The sequence below is a fragment of the Rhinichthys klamathensis genome, unplaced genomic scaffold (genome assembly GCF_029890125.1).
Source record: "Rhinichthys klamathensis goyatoka isolate OS25496 unplaced genomic scaffold, OSU_Roscu_1.1 h1tg000605l_1, whole genome shotgun sequence".
Classification (NCBI taxonomy): Eukaryota; Metazoa; Chordata; class Actinopteri; order Cypriniformes; family Leuciscidae; genus Rhinichthys; species Rhinichthys klamathensis.
In genome coordinates, this window is record NW_026607060.1 from 984,992 (window position 1) to 1,011,350 (window position 26,359).

The 26,359-nt window shown below is 37.8% G+C and overlaps 3 protein-coding genes across 5 annotated transcripts; 2 read left to right on the top strand and 1 right to left on the bottom strand.

Annotated features, from left to right (window-relative positions):
- Window positions 1–1,720: 1,720 nt before the first annotated feature.
- prkar1aa (protein kinase, cAMP-dependent, regulatory, type I, alpha (tissue specific extinguisher 1) a) lies at window positions 1,721–8,196 on the bottom strand. Of its 2 annotated transcripts, none has more exons than XM_056240628.1 (11): window positions 8,068–8,196; window positions 6,089–6,268; window positions 5,812–5,979; window positions 5,557–5,648; window positions 5,403–5,464; window positions 5,275–5,321; window positions 4,113–4,271; window positions 3,866–3,926; window positions 3,598–3,719; window positions 3,344–3,425; window positions 1,721–2,542 (listed from the first exon to the last, which is right to left on the bottom strand). In XM_056240628.1, exons 2-11 carry the CDS (start codon window positions 6,260–6,262, stop codon window positions 2,370–2,372), a joined length of 1,140 nt encoding a protein of 379 aa, XP_056096603.1. In that variant the 5' UTR covers window positions 6,263–6,268; window positions 8,068–8,196; the 3' UTR covers window positions 1,721–2,369. The 2 variants fall into 2 exon arrangements, with proteins under 2 accessions (XP_056096603.1, XP_056096604.1); XM_056240629.1 differs by having other exon boundaries at window positions 6,089–6,276; window positions 8,068–8,171.
- A 2,232-nt stretch (window positions 8,197–10,428) lies between these two features.
- On the top strand, window positions 10,429–13,606 carry zgc:86896 (uncharacterized protein LOC415190 homolog). The gene is made up of 9 exons (XM_056240630.1): window positions 10,429–10,533; window positions 10,824–10,928; window positions 11,467–11,689; window positions 11,791–11,898; window positions 11,975–12,181; window positions 12,393–12,468; window positions 12,726–12,916; window positions 13,038–13,128; window positions 13,250–13,606. Exons 1-9 carry the CDS (start codon window positions 10,470–10,472, stop codon window positions 13,253–13,255), a joined length of 1,071 nt encoding a protein of 356 aa, XP_056096605.1. The 5' UTR covers window positions 10,429–10,469; the 3' UTR covers window positions 13,256–13,606.
- An 806-nt stretch (window positions 13,607–14,412) lies between these two features.
- Window positions 14,413–25,720, top strand: wipi1 (WD repeat domain, phosphoinositide interacting 1). 2 transcript variants are annotated; one of them, XM_056240617.1, is made up of 13 exons: window positions 14,413–14,812; window positions 16,041–16,123; window positions 16,928–17,097; window positions 17,271–17,367; window positions 17,485–17,582; window positions 17,740–17,832; window positions 18,684–18,754; window positions 18,909–19,016; window positions 19,137–19,301; window positions 19,394–19,501; window positions 22,416–22,546; window positions 22,626–22,726; window positions 25,111–25,720. In XM_056240617.1, the coding sequence occupies exons 1-13, from the start codon at window positions 14,709–14,711 to the stop codon at window positions 25,159–25,161; spliced, it is 1,380 nt and encodes a 459-aa protein (XP_056096592.1). In that variant the 5' UTR covers window positions 14,413–14,708; the 3' UTR covers window positions 25,162–25,720. The 2 variants fall into 2 exon arrangements, with proteins under 2 accessions (XP_056096592.1, XP_056096593.1); XM_056240618.1 differs by having other exon boundaries at window positions 14,781–14,812; window positions 16,931–17,097.
- The last annotated feature ends 639 nt before the right edge of the window (window positions 25,721–26,359 follow it).

Here is a 26,359-nt window from a genome sequence, read left to right on the forward strand (position 1 = left end):
CGCAATTCTTTGCCTATCTTCGGGTGTCACAGTTTAACAATAAGGATGTTCATAATAATATAGAATTTCAACATGTTCATTTATTTAACCCCATCATAAGGCATAAACCAGTCATTGAAAAGACAGTGGAACGGTTAATCAAAAGGCTATTTGGAATCCCCTGTAATTAAGGGTGCAAATTCTGTGTTTTTAAAGCTACAGCACCAAGATTTTCTGAAATTCTAGTCTAGAGGGGCAGGAATCTGTGAATGTCAGAAAACATCTTATTTTCCTAGACATCTGCACTGACATGCTGTAAGGCTCTCAAATCAAGCATCACAGTAAAGTGACAACAATTCTCCCATGTGGTTATAGGACAGAGTCAGATATTGAAGATAAAAACACACTAAATATAAGTCTTTCTTTATAATATCTGTATAATATCTTTCTTTAATTAACATAGCAATTTTGGGACAGTTCTGTGCAAACTCTTAATTACTGGAGCTTTAAGTCTGAATAAATTACACTGCTAAGAGGATCTGGATATACAGATGAAATAAAACATTGTAGATTACAAATAATACAGGTGACAAGCTATTAGAATATTAATGAATATATTAGGGGGAAAAATAACTACAAGAAAATGTCTGTTGGCTTTGCATTATGAGAGTAAAGAAATCAGGCACTTTTCAAAACCCAAATTTGCTTTCAATAACATGAGTCTGTTGTACAAATGAGCTGGATATCTGTAATTACATAACACAAGATGTGTGGAAAACAAAAATAAAATTCACATCAGTTTTTCCAAATAATACAAGAGTATCTCTGTGCGATAATTAAAATCTACCTTCAGCAACTGTTAACACTATTGTACCACCCAGTAAAACACAACTCGGAGAACTCGAAGAACAATATCTGATAGGAGATGGTGGCAGTAGTGGATCGCAAATCGATTTCCAAACATTTGATGGATCCCAAACCTAATGGCATACAGACACCATGAACTCAACACAAGCGGCAAATACTGTCCCTGTTTTAAGACTTTCATTTGACTATATAGGTAAGGTGAATAATCTAAATCTCAATCTAAAAACAACAGTGGTTATTTGAAAACAGGTTTTCTTAGACCTGCCCTGTTTATTAACCAGACTATTTCAGTTAAAAAATTTTTAAAAAGACATTTGGGGTTTCGAAGCAGTTCACGTACACTAATCGAGAAAGAAACCCTAATGGGATCTTAATGGGTCAAGGAGGTCACCAAGTAGTTACTTCCTGTTGAGGATTCTCACATACTCAGTCAACAAAGCTTCAGATTTCATTAACCATTACATTTCTGTAACCTCTTAACAATTAAACAAAACATACAAATATAATATCTTTTCTGTATATATATCCGCCAAAAACACAATGTTGAATAAAATAAGATTACATCACCTTTGTGTGGTGGAAACAAACAAACAAATAAAAGCATTTAAAGCATGTGGCATTTCAGAAGGGAGAAAATGCGAGAGAAAAAAGAAAAGAAAAACAAAACTTTAAAAGGAGATTTAACTAATCCTGGTCTGTTCTAAATAAGAGTCCAGAGCAAGCCTGTGTGTATAGCAAAATGGCCAAAAGAAATTGAAAAAAGCCCAATGCAAAGGGATCAAATGCCACAACGAAAAACAGCAGGTGTATATAAAAGCCGTTTATATATATATATATATATATATATATGTTTATATATATATATATATATCAAACTGTGCAAAAAATATGGTTATGGTCATTTACTTCTAATATATAATCTTTTACATACACTATATGTGTGCAGTTATAACAATAAAAGAGCAAAGCTGATCACCATGATAAACATGGTGACAATTTAACTTCAGTACCCCCAAGAAAACAATATAACACACATGAATTTATGCCTTTGGCTTCCCTATATTCAAACGCTTGAAATGAATGAAGGAAAACTGATTCTGAAACTCGATGGCTCAATTAAGATACATCCTTATATACTGAGTAAATACACTACATGAATATCAGTCCTGCCACTGTTTTCCTTCCATTCCAAACACTGTTATACAGAAACATGAGGCAATTTGGATGCAAGAGAAAATCCCGATAGTTATTTCAACATCTGTCCACATGACAGGCATCTGTGGCACAACGATTGGCTCGTTTCTCAGGCAAAACTAACAATCAGCCTTATGGTAAATCTAGGATGGATACAAATGCGACAGGGTACGGCACAAATCGAAAAAGAAAAAAAACAGACTGACAGGGAGAGAACACTGAAGTGAATGGGCACCTGGGTGTTGGAAAATGCATAAAGAAAAGTAAGAAAATAAAGCGAATTTGCATTGGTGGACCCTGCAATTGAGGAGGTAAGAGCCTAGTGTGGCTCAGACCGACAGAGACACGAAGCTGTTGTACTGCTGTATGTTTCTCTTCAGGATATCGGAGCAGGGGCCGAGCACGCGTTCGAACCTGGGACGGTCAAGTTTTACGCACTTCAGAGGGCCGCGAGCAACCACGGTGGCAGCACGAGGCCGGTTCATGAGCAGAGCGATCTCACCTGATGAAACACGTGGAGGGAAATCAGAAAAGAGCAACAGAGAAACAAACACATTAAGGTGCGCTAATGGACACTGTACATGGAGTCAATAGCCATGCTGTCGTGCTAGTGCGTGCCAGGGCCAGTGGCGTTTCCACTGCCACTTCTGGGGCTTGATCGGCCTCATCGGGGCTTCCTCCAATGGCCAGGGGTTTTTGGCACAGCGAATACCTTGGTCCAAAGTGGGCCAACTGGGGCTTGAACAAAGGCGGAGTTTCCCTGAGTCAGGTGAGGGTCAACGCCACCGCTCATTCCCATGTTATAATACCAGACTATCAGCTAACCTCAACATTTAAGACATTTAAAACAATTTTCAGCTCAAAACTCACTTTCAGGCACCAGCGAAAGTTTTAAAAACTTCTGATTGCGATCTGATGGTGATTCTGAACACCTTATGATGCAGAAATATATTTATGCAATGCTAAAGGCTACTTATGCTAACCATTGCAATAATAAATACATATATGATTATGGAAAATACCAGAGACTGCTTGATGAATGTAGGCAAATCATACATGATGCAGACGGGCTTAGGACCGTCCTCGGCAGAGTCTTTAAGTAAAGACTAAAGGTAGCGCTGCGTGGCTACTGGCCCGACAGTGGAAATGCAGGTCCGAGGCTATTGGCCCCGTCGGCACGTTGTTAGTCCTGGCTCGTACTGGCCCGACAGTGGAAAAGCAGCTAATATGTAATTACATTAACAAAGGAATTTCTGGGATAAGACTGGGATAAGCTTTCCAGAGTAAAGAGAAACACATTTACCGAAGTAGTCAGATGGTGCGAGTCTTCCGACCTCCACAAATTCCTCATTCTCCGACCGCCGCTGCAGGACTGCTGCCGAGCCCTGAGGACACAAGTCTAAATCAATACATCTATTCTCCCATGATGATCTCATTATTTACTTGTGTTTGTAATTGTGCATAAATGTGAAGATAAAAAAGTATACAAAACCATATGACTCTAATTAACAAAGACTTGTTGATGAGAACGGTGTAAAAAAGAGCATGGAAAGCTACCTCAAGGATAATGAAAAACTCATCTCCCGGTTGACCCTGGACAACAATCTTCTGGCCATCTTCAAACTGGACTGTCTCGAGAGCGTCAGCAACCGTCAACCGTTCCCATTTATCCAGAGACTCTGCTCACAGGATGTTAGCATGTCATCACTGAGCACTTCACAAGATTTGCTTACAGCATTATTAAGCTGCATTTTTTTTTACACAGTTTACTATGAAAACAAGCCTGCAAATATACATAACCTAAAAAGAAATGCATTAAACTCACCCAAAATGGAGACCTTGCTAAGGAATTCCTCATACATTTTTCTCTTTCTCAGAGTACTTCCCTAAACACAGAATAAAAAAAAATGTTAAGCAGGAGAAAGAAAATGTGGCCATTTTATAAAATACAAGACCGGTAAAAATAACAAATGATAAAAAATAAATAAATCACAAAATACTTCCAAATTAAAAAGTAAATGTTGTTTGTATAATACCAAACCATGCAATTATCAGTTAAATAGTGTACTAACCATGAGTATTCTCCTGTAGCTGTCTCTGTCGATTCCCCACAGCTTGACGTTAGTTTTTGCTCTGACGGTGGCTGCTCTGGGGGTGCCGTAGATTAAAGCCAGCTCACCAAAACTGCCACCCTCTCCAATACTGGTCACCCACTCATTGTTGACGTACACCTATCAAAAAGTCAAGTCAAATATATTTATATAGCGTTTTTCACAATACAGATTGTATCAAAGCTGCTTCACAGTATCAATCAAAACAACTTAACAGTGTTTGTTTATTACTGGAAAAAGACATCCAAGTTTGGTAGAGCTGATCAGTGGTATGATGGGTCATTTAATTTGAATATCCCAAAAACAATAGTACTTATGAATACCTCAGTCATTATCATTCCAAATGTTAAAGAGCCCCTGTTATGCTAATTTAAAGGATCCTAATTGTGTTTTGGAGGTCTCCTACAATAGCACCAAAGGTCAAACACTTTATTTTCTCATAATATACATTGCACATTACCTCATTTCTCAAAGAGTCTGAAAATGGTTTGTTCGAAGATTCAGGCTCGCTAAACCCTCGGAAACAAAACGCCTATTACCGTATCTGAATTTCAGCTCCGGAGGCTTCCTCAGCACTTGTATATACAGTGATACAAACAGTAATGATAGTGTTGGTTTTACCGTATCAATTTGAGCCTGAATCCTGATCCTTTGAAGTGCATGCAAAGTGGATTCACGGCGCAGAAAACGACAACATGAACCAAACTCTTCCAGGCTTCAGCTACAACTACAGATTGATGGCACGTCAAAGGTCAAAGTACTAATTAAATGTTGTTCGCAGGCAGCTAATGAAGATCATAGGCTGGCATTATGCAAATGTGTTACATTGTTACGTAGATTTGTAACAGGAAGTGAGACTGACGACTCATTTCGGCAGGTCAGAATAAAAATCTTCAGAATTTTTCGTTTTAAGCGACAAGAACAAAAATTTGTTGTGAACTTTGATCTTTCAAATTTTGCAGACCTTTTATATTCACAAACAGCTATATTACACACTGCATGAAAGGTAATATTTAAAAAAAAAGCATAATAGGGGCACTTTAATAACCCTATACAAGTCAAAAAACATGTATGTATTATTATATTACATCTTGATTTGACATCAATTTAGAAATGCACTTACATCCATTTCACCTTGATCAATAACATAAAAATTGTCACCCTCATCCCCTGAAATTAGAAACACAATATATTAGTCTAAACATTTTTTCCATTTTTACACAATCAGCTCCTCCTCAAAAGAAGCCTAACCTTGTTGAATGACAGTCTCTCCTGCAATGTAGGTGACTGAGAACATAGCGTCAAATATGTCACTGTGAAGAGTAAAATAAGTTGTTTCCAGTAAATGAAATACTTTCAGTTAAACTGAATAATTCAATCTACTATTCAAAACAAAATTTGTTACCTTCTTTCGTTGTCGTCAAGATGGGCAAAAAGCACATTCTTTTCAATCGCTTTAGCAAGGGCAGCCATAGTTTTGTAGTCTTTAGGAATGACCTGTAAATTAACAGAAAGTTTTCAAAGTAAACAGCAACTGCAGGGAAAGTAGAATTCAGCATGCCAATAATATTATGCGTCGTGATTTTGAAAGAATGACATGTAAACGCAACAAGTTCTGATTAAAATTCAAATTTCTAGGAAAAAGTAAGAGGCTAGTTACCTTTCTGACATAAGAAGCTGCATCTTCCTCAGTGTAGACCTCTGCGCTGATGGCACCGCGGCGCCGTCGGCCCTTAACTACAGGATTCATGGGAGGAGAAACCTCATCTTCTCGGGAGTCTGAGCGAGAGCTCGACTTCTGCTGGTTGCTGATCTGTTTTGCTTCCTCCTGATAGACATAAACTTTGTTTACGGCATTGAAAATCACTTTTCAAGAGTAAAGAACATCTGTAAAGACTCTAAGCCTATGTGGTTTTACTCCAAAGAAAATGACTAACCTTCTCAAGCCTCTCGAAGCACTCTTTGAGGAAAAGCATGGGCCTCTCAGGCCTGACAGTGCACAGCTGCACAATGCATTCCTTCAGCAGCTGCTGGATGTTGTGCTTCTGCACGTAGCGCTCACACTCCCGCAAGCTCCTCTCTTCTTCACTGCTCGTACTGCTGGACGCCATGGTGACCTGCTGACCTGAAACATAAGCAATTCACATCAGCTGATGATACCCAATAAATCTGGAGCAAATCCAAACCTTAGCTAAATGTCATTAGACCAACTAGTTTTATAGTGAAATGTGAAGATCTGATGATAGCTACACCTCTTAAGAGTAGAGTGTAATGCCATGAGTGCAATTCACTAATTTCATTGTGAAGTCCTCATGAACCAGAAGTTCCAAACAACTGTTGTGACAAAACACAAATTGTGACATATAGAGGGCAGGGCTTGATTTTAGCACACCTCCTCACCATCTCGAGCTTGTAGCCGACTGACAGGTGGAGGGAGGTGGTTAAAGGATGTTCTGCCAATGCCGTCAAACTAACGTCATCAGAGAAGGAATGTCATTCCAGGGGGAAGCAAATTTTCAGATTTTGACTAAAGACATGAAGACAAACTATTTTCTCCTGTGCATACCAAATTGTTATGGAAATTCTTAAAATCATGCATCTAATATATTTGTGTGTTCCTGGTATGAGCCGCATCCAGTTGGAAAGCATTCTGGATTCTGGATCTTCTTTAAACACACACATTATGTTTTCATGTTTTATGGTGACTTTCCATAGAGATAATGATTTTTATACTGTACAAACTGTAATTCTATGCCATTACACTAACCCTAAACCTACCCATCACTGAAAACGTTCTGCATTTTTACATTTTCAAAAAACATCACTTATGATTGATAAGCTGTTTTTCTAATGGGGACCAGAAAATGTCCAAGGAGACAAGGATTTCAGATATTGCCATCTTTGTGGGGACATTTTGTCCCCAGAATGTAGGGTTTACCAGGCCACACACATACACACACACACATGCTCTCATTATCAGATCATGTTCATCTCCAACAATCCCGTCAACAGTACAAGTAAATAAATCTGTGAATTCAAATCGCAACCATGTGTTACAATATTCCCACATACGGTAGTTCAACCATTTAACATTTCCAGTCATCTGCCATTATGGGATATGAAAAATAATTTTGAAAAGATTGGAATCACAAAGAGAATTTCCCATCTGATAAAATTCCAACTGAATAAAATACCTTAAACAAATTTAAATTATCAAGATTTTATTCAATTCCATGACTTATCCTAGCCTAACAGTTGACAGTTTAAACCCTTATATTACCAGGTCTTCCTTGACCATGTGACCTCGTGATCATAACTTAATAAAACCAAAAACAAACTACCAGTGCTAATAAATAGACATATGGCTGCAAACCAATAAGCCACTTTCAAAGGAGGTGCTGTCAAAGTGAAACAAGTTAAACGGCTAACATGGCTCACATACTTCGCACATGCTACATATCAAGACTAGAAAATCCAGTTTAAAAAAAATCAGTCAGCAATGTCTCTCAGCTACCATGTAAATTAGCAGAAAGTGTTGCATTTTGGCAGGTATGCTGTGGTCCCTGGTCCCTGTCCGGGCGCCTGAGCTCATAAAATGCGCAGTTCATCCCCACAGGCATTTCACAATATAACGCAATTCGGTCATGTGAACATAACATTATTTTAGCGCAGAAAACACATGCCGATGCAAGTACACCGCATTTAGCCCGTTTAAACGTTAAACAGCGTAAACCTGCAGCTCTGTGTTATCTGTAACCAGTTTTGTCAAGCAGCAAAATACGCCATCTTGCAAGCTACAGATTATCACAACAACGGAAGCCGACAGCATAACAGTAACCTCTCTACGAGCCAGTCGACTCACACATCGATATCAACAAACGTTAAAGCGAAGACCTCTACCTTTAAATATTCATACCTGAGACGCTTCGATGAGTTTGTCGACGTGTTTTACTCCGTTTACACTGGCTTTCCCACAGTCCTTGGATGGATGGATGCCTCACCGGAAAAGGTTATGACCAATCACAAACAACGATTGACGTCAATGCGCCTCGATCTGGGAAGCCGTTACTCCTCACAACCTTAAAGGGCAAGTGCTTGTTTTTGTATTTCGAGGAGATCGAGGTTATCACCCTTATTACATTCTGCTGCACATGATGTGCTACATGCGCTAAGTGTTTAAATGATTTATTTTAAATATTAAATCATTAAATCATATTTTACAGTCATCCGGCAGTGACATTTAAACAAAAAACACTGTGACCCTGTGTGATTTGGATCTGATGACAGCTGAAAAGGTTAAATGGTCTGTGCATAAACCCCTTACCAAGCCTGCGTTGTCCTTATTCAACCAGGGTCATAACCACCACTGACATTGAGGGGGCACTCCCCGCAATATTAGGATTAGGTCGACCGATATGTGCATCTGAATGGTTGACTAATATTATTAGGCCTACATTACTTCCCCCTTAAAATAGGCCTACGTGAATGCATTCTTGACTTCAACTAAACTAATACTTTACTAGCACATTATCACTGGTAATGTGGTCCTTAATCAAAATGTAACATTACATAGCTAAACATTTACATTTATTCATTTACCAGATATTTTTATCCAAAGTGACTTACAAAGGAAAATTATATAAGCAGAACCCAGGACTTCTAGATAATTATCTATTTGGTGAGTATAGTGTAACCATGTAATTTAAAGGGATAGTTTACCCAAAAAATAAAAAATTCTGCAATTATTTACTCACCCTCATAATGACTTTTTGTTTTACGGAAGACAAAAGAAGATATTTTGAAGAGTTTTGGCGACCATTAACTTTTATTGTTTGGAATAAAAATGTATAGGCCTACTTTATGCTCCACAGAAGAAGAAAATACTGAATAAATGATGACACATTTTAATTTTTGAGTGAACTATACATTTAAGTGCAAAACGCATTTTAAAAAGCATTTTTTCACATTAAATTATTATCGTGTATCTATAAAACAAACAAGTGATTTTCCTTTTAGTTAAAGTCAGTATAAAACGAAAATTGTGACCGTCTTTTCTTCCCTGTTGTGCCGTAGGCCTATATCTGACTGAAATGGCTTCTCAAACTAAAAAAATGTGTGGGACTTGATTTTGTCTATCAGGAATTGATTGGTGTCACATTCCAGTGCAATGACGATGAAGAAGATTCAGATAGAAGTGTTTTTAATAACCCAAAATAAACTTAGGAAATTCACAGTGACACGGGTGCACGCACTAACACCATCCCAAGAAGGAACCAAACTGATGAACTTTTAAATACACAGGATAATAATGAACAGAATACAAACAGGTGTGAGAGTTAATGAATGTGTCCATGGTAATAGATTAGTGGCGGGAAACTAGAACAAAGGAAACATGTAACTGAAGAGAAACCAACTAAAAGTCCATGAAAATGAAACTAAAGCTAAACTGAACATAATTGGATTGTTGGATGGTTGTGGTTTGCTATTGTTGTGATGTCATGTAAACAGGTCATCAGAGATGTTGTTGCAAGAGGGAGCGGAAGTTATTTTGATTAAAGATTTCAAGGAAACATGCATTTAAGAAAATTAATAAATCATTTATTATAAACACTGCAATATTCCATAAAAAATATGAGTTGTCTATTTTGAATTCATGGTGACTTTAATGAGGATAAGACTGCACAGGCCAGGTGCCTATATCAGAACATAAAAACACACCCTCTCTTATCTCCTCCCTGCTGCCTCTGCAGCCCTTCCTGCCACTGCTCAATCTCAGTCGTGTCGACTGCCCAGAGTCCACGAACATAGCCTTCCAAAAGCTCTTCAGCTCAAGGATAGAGGACACAACACTATCTAGCAAAAGAGAGGAAAAGATAAAGGCGAGGGCATAGTCAATTTTCCAAAGTCAGGTAGGGTAAGGTTATGTTGTTTGCTGTGCAAATCTGTAATCACTGCTCAGTCATACCAATGTACCATACCTTAACTGCCATTTTTAATGGGAATTGGATGAAGAATGGCTCTTTTCCGGTACTGAACACTGTAACATGTCTGTACAATTAATATAAATCAATTGAAATTGTGTAAATGTTGTGTTTTGGTGATGATTCTTTATCTTGGAAAATGTGAATATAGTAACATCTGAATGAATATGTTGAAAGTGACTAGGCTCACAGAGGAGAAATCATAACATTTTTGAGATTTGGGTGGAGTAATCCAAACAGGCAAAACTCTGCCTACCTTTTTTAGTCACATTCTCATGATTGCATAGGCTACTCCTTCTAACACCTGTGGTGCATTCCAGAGTCCCGTTGTTGAAACATGTCCCTCTATAGCTTTGGATTGGAGCCTCTGTCCTGTCATGCCTGGAACAAAGACCGAACACGTAAGAGCAAACTAGTTTAGCTACATTTTAAATATAAATTACATCCCTTCAGACTCTTAATGTTGCAGCCTGCAGTTCCATTTTCATCCATTAAAATACTCAGAGGAATATCAGTTTGTCTTTGGGAGAAAAGCATGCACTTTTCCATTTGTATGCATCATTTTGCTATGACCTTGCTGTAATATTGTTGCTTTACACGTGGATTTTTGTTTACAAGAAATTCCAAAATATAATTTTTTTCAGGTTTATTTTATGTGTATAAAAAGTCCTAATCACATTGTTTTTATTAGAAATCGCCCTTAGCCCCAACACCAATGATGTGCACATTTACCAAAAGAAAGGAAAGGAATGGATTAAGATTCATGAACTGACAGAGCACAGTGGGCGAATCACAGGTAAGACAAAAGAGAATAGCTGCAACATTAGTCATTAACCTACCGATACTGTGAAACTGACCCATAAAACAAACATTATTACAGCGCTCCAATGAAGGGCATGGCACTAAACCACTGTAAACAGTGCAAGCTATATGTTTGAGTTATGTACTAACTGTATTTTTTAAAGTTGCAATGAAATGGAAGTAGTGACAGATCTTTTCTTCCATATTATATGATACATCCCAGCGAAACAGATTATCGATAAAGAAAAAAAAATAGGATGCAGTTGATTGTACGAAAGGGGCGTGGCTTAAGATCGAGTTATGACATTTTGAATAAAAATCACAAGGACAAGGTCAAAACTAATTTTAAAAAATGAAACATATGCATAATTCACAATAAGATCAATAACATGCATTTAGAAACTAAATGAATTGATACTATTTCAGTTTTCCAGTGTCCTAAAACTGCACAATAAAATATGTTGCACTGAAATCTTTTAATATATAGATTTTAATAATAAATGAACATAACTAACAATTGATTTCACTTTTAGGGGTTGATTGGGCCCCAGAGTCCAACCGTATAGTGACATGTGCCTCCGATAGGAATGCCTATGTGTGGACACTTAAGGATGGGGTTTGGAAGCCAACACTGGTGCTGGTTCGCATCAATCGAGCTGCCACATGTGTCAAGTGGTCACCTCTTGAGAACAAGTTTGCTCTTGGAAGTGGAGCCAAACTTATTTCAGTGTGCTACTTTGAAAAAGAAAATGACTGGTGAGACTTGATTGTATAATATCTTTTGTTGCTTATAATATATTATGCATTATCTCTCGTGTAGCTTTACTAAGCTCTCTTGTTCATGATTGCCTCTATAGGTGGCTGAGTAAGCATATCAAGAAACCCATTAACTCCACCGTTCTGAGTCTAGACTGGCATCCCAACAACATGCTGCTGGCAGCTGGCTCTGCTGATCTCAACTGCAGGTTTGATTATTGCGATGATATTATATTCAGACTGCACAATGTTTTTTTGTAACATAAGTCTTTTTTGTCGTCATAGAATTTTTTCTGCATATATCAAAGACATTGAGGACAGGCCTGGACCAACACCATGGGGATCCAAAATGCCCTTTGGGGAGGTGCTTCTGGAGTATAAGGAGTGCGGAGGCTGGGTGCACAGTGTCTGTTTCTCTCCATCTGGTGATGCTCTTGCCTGGGTTAGCCACAACAGCGCCATCAGTGTGGCAGACGCCTCACAGGGAAAACAGTAATACCAAGATTTACGTATAACAATTAGCTTAGTAAAACTCCATTTTCATATATACACAGAAAAGCAAACTAAAATAATTTGATACTCAATATCCTTGAATTCTATGAATCTATTAAAAACACTGCCTGAAAATAATAATATATATGCACAGCATGATCTTTAGCATTCACTTTTAGATTGCCCGCAAATGAAATTTTGTGCATTGCAGGGTTACTCAGCTGACAACAAGACATCTTCCATTGCTGAGCTTGCTGTATGTCAGTGAGACTCAGATTGTAGCTGCGGTAAGACATTGACGATGATAATAAGAAATGTTTCTTGAGCATCAAAGCAGCATATTAGAATGATTTCTGAAGGATCATGTGACACTGAAGCTGAAAATTCAGCTTTGCATTCAAAGGAATAAAATACATTTTAAAACAGATTTAAATATAGGCTACATCAGTTATTTTAAATTGTAAATAAATCACAATATTGCTGTTTTTACAGTTTTTTTTTTTTATCAAATAACATTTGTGTATATGTGTGTGGTTGATCTTAGGGCCACGACTGTTGCCCTTATCAGTTCTCATACAAGGGTCCTGGATGCTTAGAGTTTGTGAAGAAAGTGGACATTCCCAAGCAGAGCTCCAAGGGCAACATGTCTGCCATGCAGCATTTCCGTAATCTGGACAAAAGAGCGACTGATGAGGAAGACACTGAGTTGGGCAGTCTGCATCAGAACAGCATCACGTAATAGAAGGCTTGACGTCTGCAAGCACAAGATTTTGGTCTAATTTCAACATCTATTGCATTATGCTAACATTTTAGAGAAATGTAATTGCAGTTTGCTAAGACTTTGTTTCTACTGTAGCCAACTATGTATTCTGGAAGGGCTGAAGGCCAAGGTGGAGAAATTCAGCAGTGTGTCTTTAGATGGTGCCATGGTTGTCTGGGATTTCAAGGTATTGTATTGTCACGAAACAACTTGTGAGCCATTTTAATATTACTGTTTAAATCTAGATTGTCTAAGCATTGTCTGTACTTATATTAATAATGACTTTTCCTCTTTAATGTTATTTTTAGCACTGAAACACCATGGGATCTGGAGAGAGCAGAAAACAATAACTTTGTACCATCTTTTTTTATTTGTTTGTTTTCTCAGACACTTTTTTTGCATTAACTACAATACTTACACTTTAAAGTAATTATAGCCTATTGATATAATGATGTACTGTGGTGTGATGGCTGATCCCAAACTTCTTGTTGTTCAATAGCTTTTGTGCAGTATTAATTAATCTAAACAGTGCAAAAATAAATGACCATTTAGCACCAAAAAGAGAATTAACTTTGTATGAAATGACGATCATAAATGCACATTTCATTTTCTATTCCAAATGTGCTGCTAAAGAAAGAACACAGATTCTGCATTTTATGTTTTGTTTTTTAATGTTTTGTAAAAATACAAAAAATACTATTAAAAACGTTGGGTGATTTTGTCTTTTTTTTTTTTTTTTTTTCTGTGTTGGAACTCTTGCTACAGCACCTCAAAAACTGCTAAAGTTTGTTGGATGCAAATTATTATATGCAAATGACTGATAAACTGATGAGTGGGCTAGTAAGAGTACTGGACGAAGGATTTGACTGATGGAGTGAAAAGTAAGTTTAATAGCAGAAAATTAATCGATTGTATCAACACTTTTTATTTTAAATAAATAGCATTTTAATAAAACATGAAAAAAAACTTTTTAACCGAGAGATATAATACACTTTGTATAGGCTAATGTTTATGTATACGTTTTCATGCATTTTATTTACTGAATAACGACTGCAACAAACTGGATGACATTACATTTCAATAAACCATTTTTGTTCAAACTTAATCGAAAATATGCCAGGCCAAGCTGTGAATGATCACGTGATGACGTTTAAGAATAACCGAATCGGTTTAAAATCAGTCAATAAACTGTTCGAAAGAAGCGATTCGCAGAAATGAGTCGGGCTTCCTCCTATGACTAATAAATATTGCGCGGCAGGGCAGGAATAAAAGGCTGTGAGTGACTCTTTCATGGATGTATTATTCGTGAAAATTAAATTGGATATGTTTAGAGTAGACAAATGTAATACTGCAAAGCCAAACCACTCCCCCTTTGTATTAATTCCGCACTTACCGCCAATCAGCGTCTATCTTAGTTCACTCGACCAATCAGTGCTCAGCCGGACGACAACACAGCGCATTTTCCTTCAACCACTAGTATGTGATGTTGATGTGACGCAACAACTATCAGCTGGTTTTGTTTTGCTTCATTCCCTATGCTCCGCTAGAAGTCGTAAATGTACAAAAACTTGCGTTTTAATTAATTAATGTGAGGCAGAATAATAGCTGAAGCGTTGGAGTATATTTGTCTTCCACTTTATTCGGACCTTACAGTTTTTCTTCAGTAGGTCTCCGCTTTGCCACTATCTTTCCAAGAGGTCCAACCGATCCCAGGCCTCCGATCCAGGGCGGAGGGAGGGAAGGAGGTCGTTGGGAATCGGGATCGGGATGGAGACCGAGGAGGGAGCCGACGGTCCTGGCGGGCCGGGGCCGGGGCCGGGGCCGGGGCCGGGCCCGGGCCCGTGCTGCGTCTCCTTCAACCAGGACTCCACGTAAGCATCATCTGCCGAATCGGATATTTCTATGATGCTATTAACAGCGGTTTACCTTACAAGAGGGAATGTCACCTCTGCTTAAAGGATTGTCCGCTATTTATTGTCTGTTTTTGATTATTACACATCCATAAAAAGCCAGTCACTATGTTATAACGGTGTTTTGCATGCATAATATGATAGATGAGCTTAGTGTTGTTTCTCAGGACTGTTTTTCAATGGTTGTACAATGTTTTTTGAGCAGAAGTGCTTTAAATGGGATTGAACTAACAATAAAACACAACAAAACCCCACTAATATTACTTATAGATTAGATATGATTATGAATCTTGTAGCCTACATGGTTTTATAGAGAGGAGAAACTGAATGTTGCTCCCTTTTTCACGTTTTCTCAAAGCAGAATTTGCAGTATTGTGAGATTGTATTGATCAGTCCACAGTCTCCTGACAAGATGACCCGCTCTTGTCCTCTTTTCTAGTGGTTGATCACACTGGTTTCTTGTCTGAAAAGTCAAGCACAGCAAATCAAACACAAAACATGATACAGAGAGACTAGTCAGGTGATCTGATATATCGTCCCTTTGAGATTATAGTCAACTATCTCTTATGGGGCAAAATACATTTGTATTAGAAAAATCAGAATTTAGTTATTTTGTATATAAGGTATACCAGTCACAGTGGTAATTATTACCAACACATGTCAGATGCAGTCCTGCTGTAAACACAAGGTTTTGTTTTGGGTTTCAGCAGCACCTATGTTTTCCAATAAAAGTAGAAAAGGACATGCTAAGCACAGGATCTGACGTGAACAACTTTTTCTAGAGGAATGAAAGGCCTGCAAAACAGATGTGCCCCCCTCCCCCTTAAAAATAGATCCCAGTAAATGTAACAGACATCAACTCTTCTGTTTATATGTAAGCCAAATGATTACAATTCACACAAATGTTTCTATCTTGAGTCAGGACCTGTGTTGTATTAGGATTTTAAAATGACTTAGCTTGCCACTTAAAAATTAAGTGGTAGTTTCTGTGTTGGCCTTTGCATCTGTTTTCCTTCATTATAATTAAAAAAATCTAATTATATTGTATATTATATTTTACTGTATTATGCTGTTTATACATAATAAATTGCATGTACACAGTGTAATTAGTAAGTGAAAATAACTTCCAAATAATGGATGTATTCAGTTAACAGATTTGATACAGCATCATATCTTGTTGTTTTTCCAGGTCTTTGGCTGTGGGCACCAAAACTGGATACAAACTATTCTCTGTGACCTCTGTGGACAAACTGGACTGCATTCATGAGAGTAGTGAGATATTTTCCCATTCTATTTTGTATAAACTTGATATAAATGGCAAGTATGGCTGTCTGCAAAAACTACAGGGCAATAGGAGGGACCGTCAAGTGCAATATAATAAAGTTATCATAGGGTGTAGTCAATTTCTAACGAATCACTTAACAAATAAATTGAAAATGCCATCTCATTTCCTTGGTATTTTGTTGAGAAAGATAAGAGAAGATATTTTACTTTCAAAAATATTTTGGAGAATGTTTGTCTCTGTATGCTCGATGTTGTGATAAACTCACCCTACAGGGCGTAAAGTTGTCCTTGTCTGTTTTGATTTATGTTACATGGTGGCAATGCCTTATGTGTTTGAGATTGTATCTGCAGCCCACAACAAAGATGGCAGGTAAAAAGCTAAAGACAGAGAAACAGCCTGTTTTGCTGATGTGTGTAAAATAAAAGGTAAACTTGGAAAATCATATAGTACTTATTTACAATAATGTAATGGTAAAAAAAAGAAATGAAAATAATTACTTTAGCCTCATATCACTGACAACCTGTATATTTTTGTATTTCTTTGGAACAAAATAAAGTGGGTTAAGCTGCAAAAAACACACACACATTTACACTGATTATTAAGTGTACACAGTGACTGTGTTTCAATTTTATATTTAAACTGATTTAATGAGAAGCATTTTCATTTTGGATGTTATTTCCCCTTTAAATGTAGCTCATCCTTAAAAAGATGTACCTCGACTACATGTGTCTACATGTGGCTTTTTATATTTATGTTGCTGCTAATGCGTCCTTTTCTCTTCTCCCCTTCAGCAGAAACTCCAGACGTGTATATCGTGGAAAGGCTTTTCTCCAGCAGCCTGGTTGTGGTGGTGAGTCAGTCCATGCCACGTCGCATGAATGTCTACCACTTCAAAAAGGGCACAGAGATTTGCAACTACAGTTACTCGAACAACATTCTTGCAGTGCGTCTCAACAGACAGGTAAATACAACACAGCTGTGCTGGAGCGAGGCACCTGCCACTTATCAATTATAAAGCTTCTGGACAAGATGATCGCTTTTCTGTGCTCTTTCGTCGTTAAACTTGAAAATGTGGTTTGGTTTGTTAGTAAATATGTAATTTGTGTGTGTGTGTGTGTGTGTTTTTCGTGGCAGAGACTGGTTGTCTGTCTGGAGGAATCCATTTATATCCACAATATAAAAGACATGAAACTCCTGAAAACCCTTCTCAACACACCATCCAACCCATCAGGTAAGGGAATTGAAAAACAAATCAAACAAAAACAGTTAATATAGAATAATAATTTTGAACTGTCTGTGTAAATCTGTATAAATATTAAAATATTAACCCACTCATGTGTTTCTGTAGGTCTCTGCGCTCTCTCCATCAACCATTCCAACTCTTTCCTGGCATATCCAGGCAGTGACACCATCGGAGAAATTATTGTCTATGATGCCAACAATCTGGTAAAAATGCAGGCCAAAAAATTGTTTAGCTGCTCATTTAGCCAGTTCCTTTGGTTGAGTTAATTGCTGTACATGAGACAAATCCCTGCTCTTCAGTCCTGATTCACTATATAAATCTTTGTCTTTGTTGTGTGTTTGTGTGTCTTTGTCTGCTCAGAGTACTGTGACCATGATTCCAGCTCATGACAGTCCACTGGCCGCCATCACCTTCAGTGCCTCAGGCACCAAACTGGCCAGTGCTTCTGAAAGGGTAAAGCTCCACTGTTTATATAGAAACACAGCCGGGTGAACCTCACGAAACCGTTTAAGAACACGTCTGGGTCAAAAAAAACTTTACAATAAGGTTCTATTAGTTAACATTAGTTTATGGACTAACAATGAGCAATACATTTGTTACAGTATTTATTATTCTTTGTTGATGTTAGTTAATACAGACAACTGTTCATTGTTAGTTTATGTTAGCTCAGGGCCATTAAATAATCTTAACATACAACTTTTGATTTTAATAATGTATCAATAAATGTTGAAATCAATATTAACTAAGATGAATAAATGCTGTAGAAGTATTTTTCACTGTTAGTTCATGTTAACTAATGTAGTTAAATAATGTTAATAAACTTATTTATTGTAAAACTTATTGTAACTTAAACTTATTGTAAAGTGATGCCGAAATTATATTTTGCCTGTTTTTGGTAGCATTAAGATTTTTTGCATTGTGATTATTTTCATGTCAGTTTAGCACACCCCACATTTGCATTCACTCACAAAAGTTTCTCGGGGGAACGCAAAAATATGCGAGCGAACGCAAAGGCATTGGCATAATATTTCCATCCACGTCATATTTTTTTTTCTCCACCATGTCCCTTTAGGGGCTCCATAGAAATAAAATGTCACAATGAAAAACAATTCTAATTGTCCTAAAATATGTTTTGTATTCTTTAGGCAAAATATGATGTCTGGTTTTTTGGTGTTATTTTTTTTTTTCTATTTACGGGGTGAAATGCAACCCAGACGTGTTTATGAGAGATTCACATAGTCATACCTTATAACGTAGACACACACAGCTCCGAGCATCTGTCCACTTCTTTTCTCCCGTCCCAGGGTACAGTGATTCGAGTCTTCTCCATTCCAGAGGGACTGCGCTTGTTTGAGTTCAGGCGGGGGATGAAAAGGTACAATGATGATGATGATGATTCAAAGCTCACAGTGAACACTGAAGATACTTTAATCATACAGAAAGAGAGTTGACTGTGTTTGTGTAAACTGTGGTATGTGTGAGTCTGTTTTGTGTATGCTTTTGACCTTTGTGTGTTTGTGTCACCAAAGGTATGTCAACATCAGCTCCCTTTCCTTCAGCCCGGATGCTCAGTTCCTCTGTGCCTCAAGCAATACAGAGACGGTGCACATTTTCAAGCTTGAACAGCACAGCCCAAGGTACTGAAAATGCTCCTTGCTACCAGTGTAATTGAGTCAGGATCTCTTTTCTTTTTTTACTGACAAATCTAAACTTTGTCAGTGTTTGTGTTTCTCCATGTTTTTGTGTTTTACTTGCAGTGGGGAGGAGGAAGCTCCCTCTTGGTCAACATATGTAGGTAAGATGTTCACAGCAGCCAGTAGCTACCTCCCAGCACAGGTGTCAGGCATGATGAGTCAAGACCGAGCCTTCGCAACCGTCCGTCTCCAGATGGGCGGTCAGAAGAATGTCTGTGCCCTGGCAATGTGAGTCCTGCAGTCATTACACAGCAATCTAGAACGAGTAACAGTATTTACTGAGGAAAAAACTCATTCAAGAGTTTCACTTGACCAATCAGAATCCAGAAACTTCCACGTTTGCTTGTGGCCTCCTCTGATGGGCAGCTATTCATCTATAACATTGACCCTCAAGATGGGGGTGAGTGCACTCTGGTGCAGAAGCACAGGTGAGTTTTCACTCTTTTTTTAAACAAATTAATTATAATGATAAGCTGTGTGGTGGTATGTTATTAAATATAGGACATTAAAAAAAAAGATTTGTTTTATACTTTCATGCTGGATTCCATTCTAAGTGCTCAGGCAACTGGACGAGCTCAAAAGGCTTCAAGCTTTTAAATCTGTTCACTTAAAATGGTTAAAGGAATAGTTTTAAAAATGAACATACTATCATCAATTACTCAACCTCAAGTAGTTTTAAACCTGTATGAATTTCTTTATTCTACTGAACACAAAAAAGATATTTTGAAGAATGTCGGTAACAAAACAGTTGATGGACACCATTGACTTCCATAGTAGGAAAAAAAATACTATGGAAGTCAATGGGGTACATCAACTGTCTGGTTACTGACATTTCTTCAAAATATCTTCTTTTGTGTTCAGCAGAAGAAAGAAATTCATACAGGTTTGAAACTACTTGAGGGTGAGTAAATGATGACAGAATTTAAATTTTTATGTGAACTATTCCTTTAAGATTGGTTGACTAATTAGTTCAATTTCTTTTTCTGGATTTTACATCATCATGCCAGTGGATGACGAGAAGCAACAAGTAGTGTCTTTTTGTGCATTATGAGCTTGTCATTGAGTCTGACTCAAGTGATTCATTGAAAAGCACAAACAAAACAAGTCTTATTAAAATTTGCTTGCCTACAATTCTACTGAGATTCTACAGAAAGAGTGTTTATTAAGATGCATTAGTGTTTTCCCCCCAAAAAACGACTAGTTTTGTTACAGTTAGCTAAAACTACAACTAAAATGACTAAAAATCATTTTAGGTCAATTGAAATAAAGCTGAAATAAAATAAAAAATTTAGTTAAAACTTAAACTTATAAAACCTAAAATGAACCATGGAAACTAACTGATGTTGAAAATAGTATTAGAATTACTAAAACTAAATCTTAAATAAAAATAATTAAAGCCCAATTTAAATATTTTAAAAAAACTAAAAATGACAGCACATAACAACATTACTAAAACTTAAACTAAAATGAAAATGCAAACTGAAAATATATAAATTTCATATAGTAAAATAATATATCCATCCATCCATCCATCTTCTTCCGCTTATCCGGGGCCGGGTCGCGGGGGCAGCAGTCTAAGTAGAGATGCCCAGACTTCCCTCTCCCTAGACACTTCCTCCAGCTCTTCCGGGGGGACACCGAGGCGTTCCCAGGCCAGCCGGGAGACATAGTCCCTCCAGCGTGTCCTAGGTCTTCCCCTGGGTCTCCTCCCAGTGGGACGTGCCCGGAACACCTCCCCGGGAAGGCGTCCAGGAGGCATCTGGAACAGATGTCCGAGCCACCTCAGCTGACCCCTCTCGATGTGGAGGAGCGGCGGCTCTACACTGAGCTCCTCCCGAGTGACCGAGCTCCTCCCCCTATCTCTAAGGGATCGCCCAGCCACCCTGCGGAGAAAGCTCATTTCGCCCGCCTGTATCCGGGATCTTGTCCTTTCGGTCATGACCCAAAGCTCATGACCATAGGTGAGAGTTAATACGTAGATTGACCGGTAAATTGAGAGCTTCGCCTTGTGGCTCAGCTCCTCCTTCACCACGACAGACCGGTCAGCGACCGCATTACTGCAAAAGCTGCACCGATCCGTCTGTCAATCTCCCGTTCCATCCTTCCCTCACTCGTGAACAAAACCCCAAGATACTTAAACTCCTCCACTTGAGGCAGGAACTCTCCACCAACCTGAAGTGGGCAAGCCACCCTTTTCCGACTGAGGATTTGGAGGTGCTGATTCTCATCCCAGCCGCTTTACACTCGGCTGCAAACCGTCCCAGTGCATGCTGAAGGTCCTGGTCTGAAGGGGCCAACACAACAACATCATCCGCAAAGAGCAGAGATGAAATCGTGTGGTCCCCAAACCTGGCACCCTCCGCCCCCTGGCTGCGCCTAGAAATTCTGTCCAAAAAATTATGAACAGAACCGGCGACAAAGGGCAGCCCTGCCGGAGTCCAACATGCACCGGGAAGAAGTCTGACTTACTGCCGGCAATGCGAACCAAGCTCCTGCTTCGGTCATACAGGGACCGGACAGCCCTTAGCAAAGGACATGTGGATTGGTTGGGCCAACTCCCATGAACCCTCCAGCACCCTGTAGAGGGTATGGAGCTGGTCCAGTGTTCCACGGCCTGGACGAAAACCGCACTGTTCCACTATTGGGCATATTCTCCTCTCCAGTATCCTGGCATAGACTTTCCCAGGGAGGCTGAGAAGTGTGATCCCCCTGTAGTAAGAACACACCCTCCGATCCCTTCTTAAAAAGAGGGACCACCACCCCGGTCTGCCATCCCAGAGGCACTGTCCCCGACCGCCACGCGATACCACATAAAATTATATAAAATAGTTAAAAATAAGCTATAGTAAATCTTATATGGTGCATAAAATAACACTGTAAATGAAAAAATAAATAAAAATAAATTCTCCCTCCAGTCAAATGTGGGGCATAATTAATCAAGATATAAAAAACATTAAAAAAAAAAGGTCTAAATTAATGATTAGTATCTTAGTTAGTTTTAAATGTGCGTGGTAAGCGGTAAGTTTTACACATTCATAATTCTTCCACCCCTTTTCTTTTATTGCTTTGAATGACTCACATGCCGACATGCACACTCTCGTTCAGTCACTGACTCAGCGAATCCTCGTGCATGAATGAGGTGACCCAATTCATTCAATCCATTTACGAACAAGAGGCCTTGATGTGGTAGTTAGCAACTTACATATTTTTTAAAGCACAGCAGTTTCAAAATTCATGTTTGAGCGAGGTATGACTGTGTGCAATTTATATCGTAGAACAAAGCATGAAAGTCTCTTTATAAGCGCAGACCTTATTTTTACTGATGTCGCCTTTAACCCCCAGGTTGTTTGGATCGGATAAGGAGTGGGAGGAGACAGAGAAATCTGAACTCACAGAGCCACCGCAAGCATGCCAGTCATATGCTGCCACCGTGGCCATCCCCACCTCTGGACCCGTTACAGCCACTCTCACAGGTAGCACAACACCCTTAAACACACACATTCATTTACATTTGAACTCATTTTCATGATCAGCCAACTGTGTTCTTCTCAGGGTACTCCGAGGATGGGGGAGCTAAGAAGGGCGAGGTGATTCCCGAGCATGAGTTCGCAGCAGGACCCGTGTGCCTGGACGACGAAACAGAATTTCCTCCCGTGAGCATTCGCTAACCTCTCCAAGTCAAAGCGCCGGTGTTGCATTCCAGTGTATGGGGTTGTCTTGTCCCTCTGTCCACAAGCATTCAAACTAAGTGTGATTTATTATCTTTAACCAAACCAACACCAGCCTCTTCAGGTCTGATGAGGACCAAATGTTGCAGTTTAGTCACATCAGAAGCTGAATATGTTGTTTCTTACACAACATAAATGACAAATATCACTCCAGACATTATTTCTTTGAAAAATGAAATAATTTAGTATATATTTCAGTGGTATTACTCTGTATTTAGACTGAAGTAATGCTACATTAATGTAAGTATTTAGCCTAAGTTCAGGGTGAATACAGGCAAAGTGGGACACTTAAAGGTACACTATGTAACTTTTACATGCATTTTGCAGAAGAACATTGTTTTGGTTGTGCTTCAGCACTGCGTGACACTGCGGATGAATATGGTTATCCTACTGATCATAAAAAATTCACTACTTGGCTTAAGAGATATAATATACAGTTTGGATAGAAAGGATGTTAGAGAGCTACATATGCCAATCTATCTGTTCAATAAAATACCTTACCTGTTGAGTAATAAAAACAGCATCTCTATGTTGCTTTTACAACATTTCAAATCCCTCAGTTCTCACCATCTCTGAAAAGTCAAGCCAATATTGATTCTTGTTTCATTACGAGCTCTATCAGGTTCTCTTTTTGCCTGCAGACTCTCCTCTATTTTTTGGGTTTTAAAAAACGGGTGATTCTCCGGTGAGATTTAGCTCCATCTCAACTTTTCTCACTCGTTGTGACAGCTAACCTATAGCACTCGCACACCATACACGCGTCAAAGGAGCTGAAGGAACTTTCCTCTATTTACGGATATGACGAGACAGGCACGGACGAGTGACATATCAATTTACCCGGCGGTCTAGAATATAAACACTTATAATACGCTTACCATAGAGAATCAGGGTAAGACAAGAACATGTTTTGGAAGAAGGATTAATGATGTATTGACATGTATTGGACAAAAACAAAAGTTACATAGTGTACCTTTAAGCATAATCACTATTACTAAAAAATTAGCATTTAGTTCATATAAATAGTATGTAATGAAATACCAAATGTTAAGGGTCAGTACGATTTTTTTTATTTCTTAAAGAAATTAATACTTTAATTCAGCAAGGATGCATTAAATTAATTAAAAGTGACAGTAAATACATTTATAATGTTATAAACGATTGTTATTTTAAATAAATGCTGTCTATTAACTCTATTTATCAAAATATGTGACATTGAAAACTAGTAAGGAGTAATGATGTTGAAAATTCAGCGTTGTCATCACAGGAATAAATTACATTTTAAAATATATTAAAATAAAAAAAAGTTATTTTAAATTGTAATAATATTTCACAATAGTACTGTTTTACTGTACTTTTGATAAAATAAATACAGCATTGGTGAGCATTTAAAAAAGCATTTAAAAAAAACTTACCAGCTCCAAACTTTTGAACGGTGGTGTATACCGTATGTAACAAATCTAATCATAATTTAAAAACAAAGGCAGTGACAAATCATCCAAATGTGTTTCACTTTATATGTATTCATCTTAGATGTTGAAAAACATTTTCTGACACTAAACCAGCTGTTGCTGTTTTATGGTGTTTCCGATCTTATATACATGGACGTGAGCAGAAGTGTTAGTTGACTGATTCGTTTGTTTGTGCACAGACAGGACCAAGATATGAATGCATTGAATCCACCCAAGTTATTTGTTTTGATGCAATAAATGCTGGGTGGATTCCTCGCCATTGCTTCATTAGATAACTATGTAACTATGAGAACTCTTTTTCTATTTCAGTCTAAATTTCATGATGATCATAAACACATGTTTGTCTATGCACACACACACACACAACATACAGGAGTATAAACATTCTACACTTTTTATTCTGAACAAATCTCAATGGATTAATTGGATTTTAACGAAGATATTTTATGATGCGAACAATCTCAAGATCAAGTGGAGATATTAATAATGCTTTACATTGATGCAGTGCTCACTTAACTCCACATGGTGGAGCACTTATTGTTGTCCAACAGGCCTTGTTACTGCTAACACTTCATGTCTTGTTTTGATGGATCATAAACTATAGTCTTTCAGATAGTTTAATAATATTGGTTTAAATGGAGGAGCTCAGGACTCTGATGTCAGAAGGATTTGATCATTTATAAGATATCAATTTGCTATTGCTTTAATATACCTTCCGAGTGTCATTGTGACTAACTGATATGGGTCAATGTTCTCAGCTAGCTCCTGTTGAGATCTGTATCTGTCTATAACACACCCATGGCTGAGGGAACAATAAAGCTGTGTTCTGGTTTCCGGTAGATAAATTGGTGCCGTGACGGATCTGGGCGAGGCAAGGGGAGACGACCGTGAGAGGGTAGAGAACAGGTGGAGGCCACAACTGTCAATGGAGGATCCTCCGTGCATGAGCAAGGACAAACAATGATAATAATGATAAAAAACAACAAACTAACTTCAGGGTGCTAAATTATTAACGGAACGGTTGAAATGCTAATATCTTAAATTGAGTTGATCAGGGATTTGGGTCGTTGTCACTCAATCCCCTGAAGGGTGTGTTATAAATGAGGTGCATGACTGAAATATAACCACATATTGTTCTAGTTATGTAACACATTGTATTAATTCAGTCGTAATACTGTAGCATTTTATTCTTTTAATTTATAACACCATCATATTGAATCATAAGAGAAGAGGAATTACTTTTTTTATATATATGTGTTTTGCTGTATTGATACTTAATATGTTTACATGTTACCATCCTGAATACTAATACAGCGGGATGTTTTGTATGTATGTGCCTATAATTTTACTTGTAAAAGTGCAAAGTATTTTGCTGGATCGCTCAAGACCAAAAGACAAAAAAAGATATGAATATGTAGGAAATATATTAGGAATGAAATTATGCAAAGCACCTCTTGTCTCCTGTGGTCTTTTCTTGATCAAATTATTTGTTACAAAGGAAGTGAATAGATACTACCATTCAAAAGATTTTTTTTAAATAAATTGTAACTTTTTTTGCAGCAAGGATGTATTCAATTGATTAAAATTAACATTTGTAATATTCCACAAAAAAAAAAATTAAGCAGCACAACTGGTTTCAACATTGATACGAGCAGCAAATCATCATTAAAATTATTTCTGAAGGATCATGTGACACTGAAGACTGGAGTAATGATGCTGAAAATTCAGCTTTGACATCACAGGAATAAAGTACATTATAAAATATATTCAAATAGTTCATTTAAATTGCAGTATTATTTCACAATATTAGTTTTACTGCATTTTAGATCAAATAAATGCAGCCCTGAAGAGCAAAAGAGACTTCTTTCACAAACTTTATGTTTTTATAATTATATCTTACTGACCTGACTTGACATGACTTTAAACAGCTTGTTTGTGCCATTTTTCTGAGTTATCACCAGTCAACCTGATACAAATCTAATGATATTGGAGACAGACTGAGGACATCATGAACATTTCTGACTAACATCATAGATTTTATAAGTATTTGTGCCATATAGGTCACATTAGATTGTCTTTGTCTATCTAA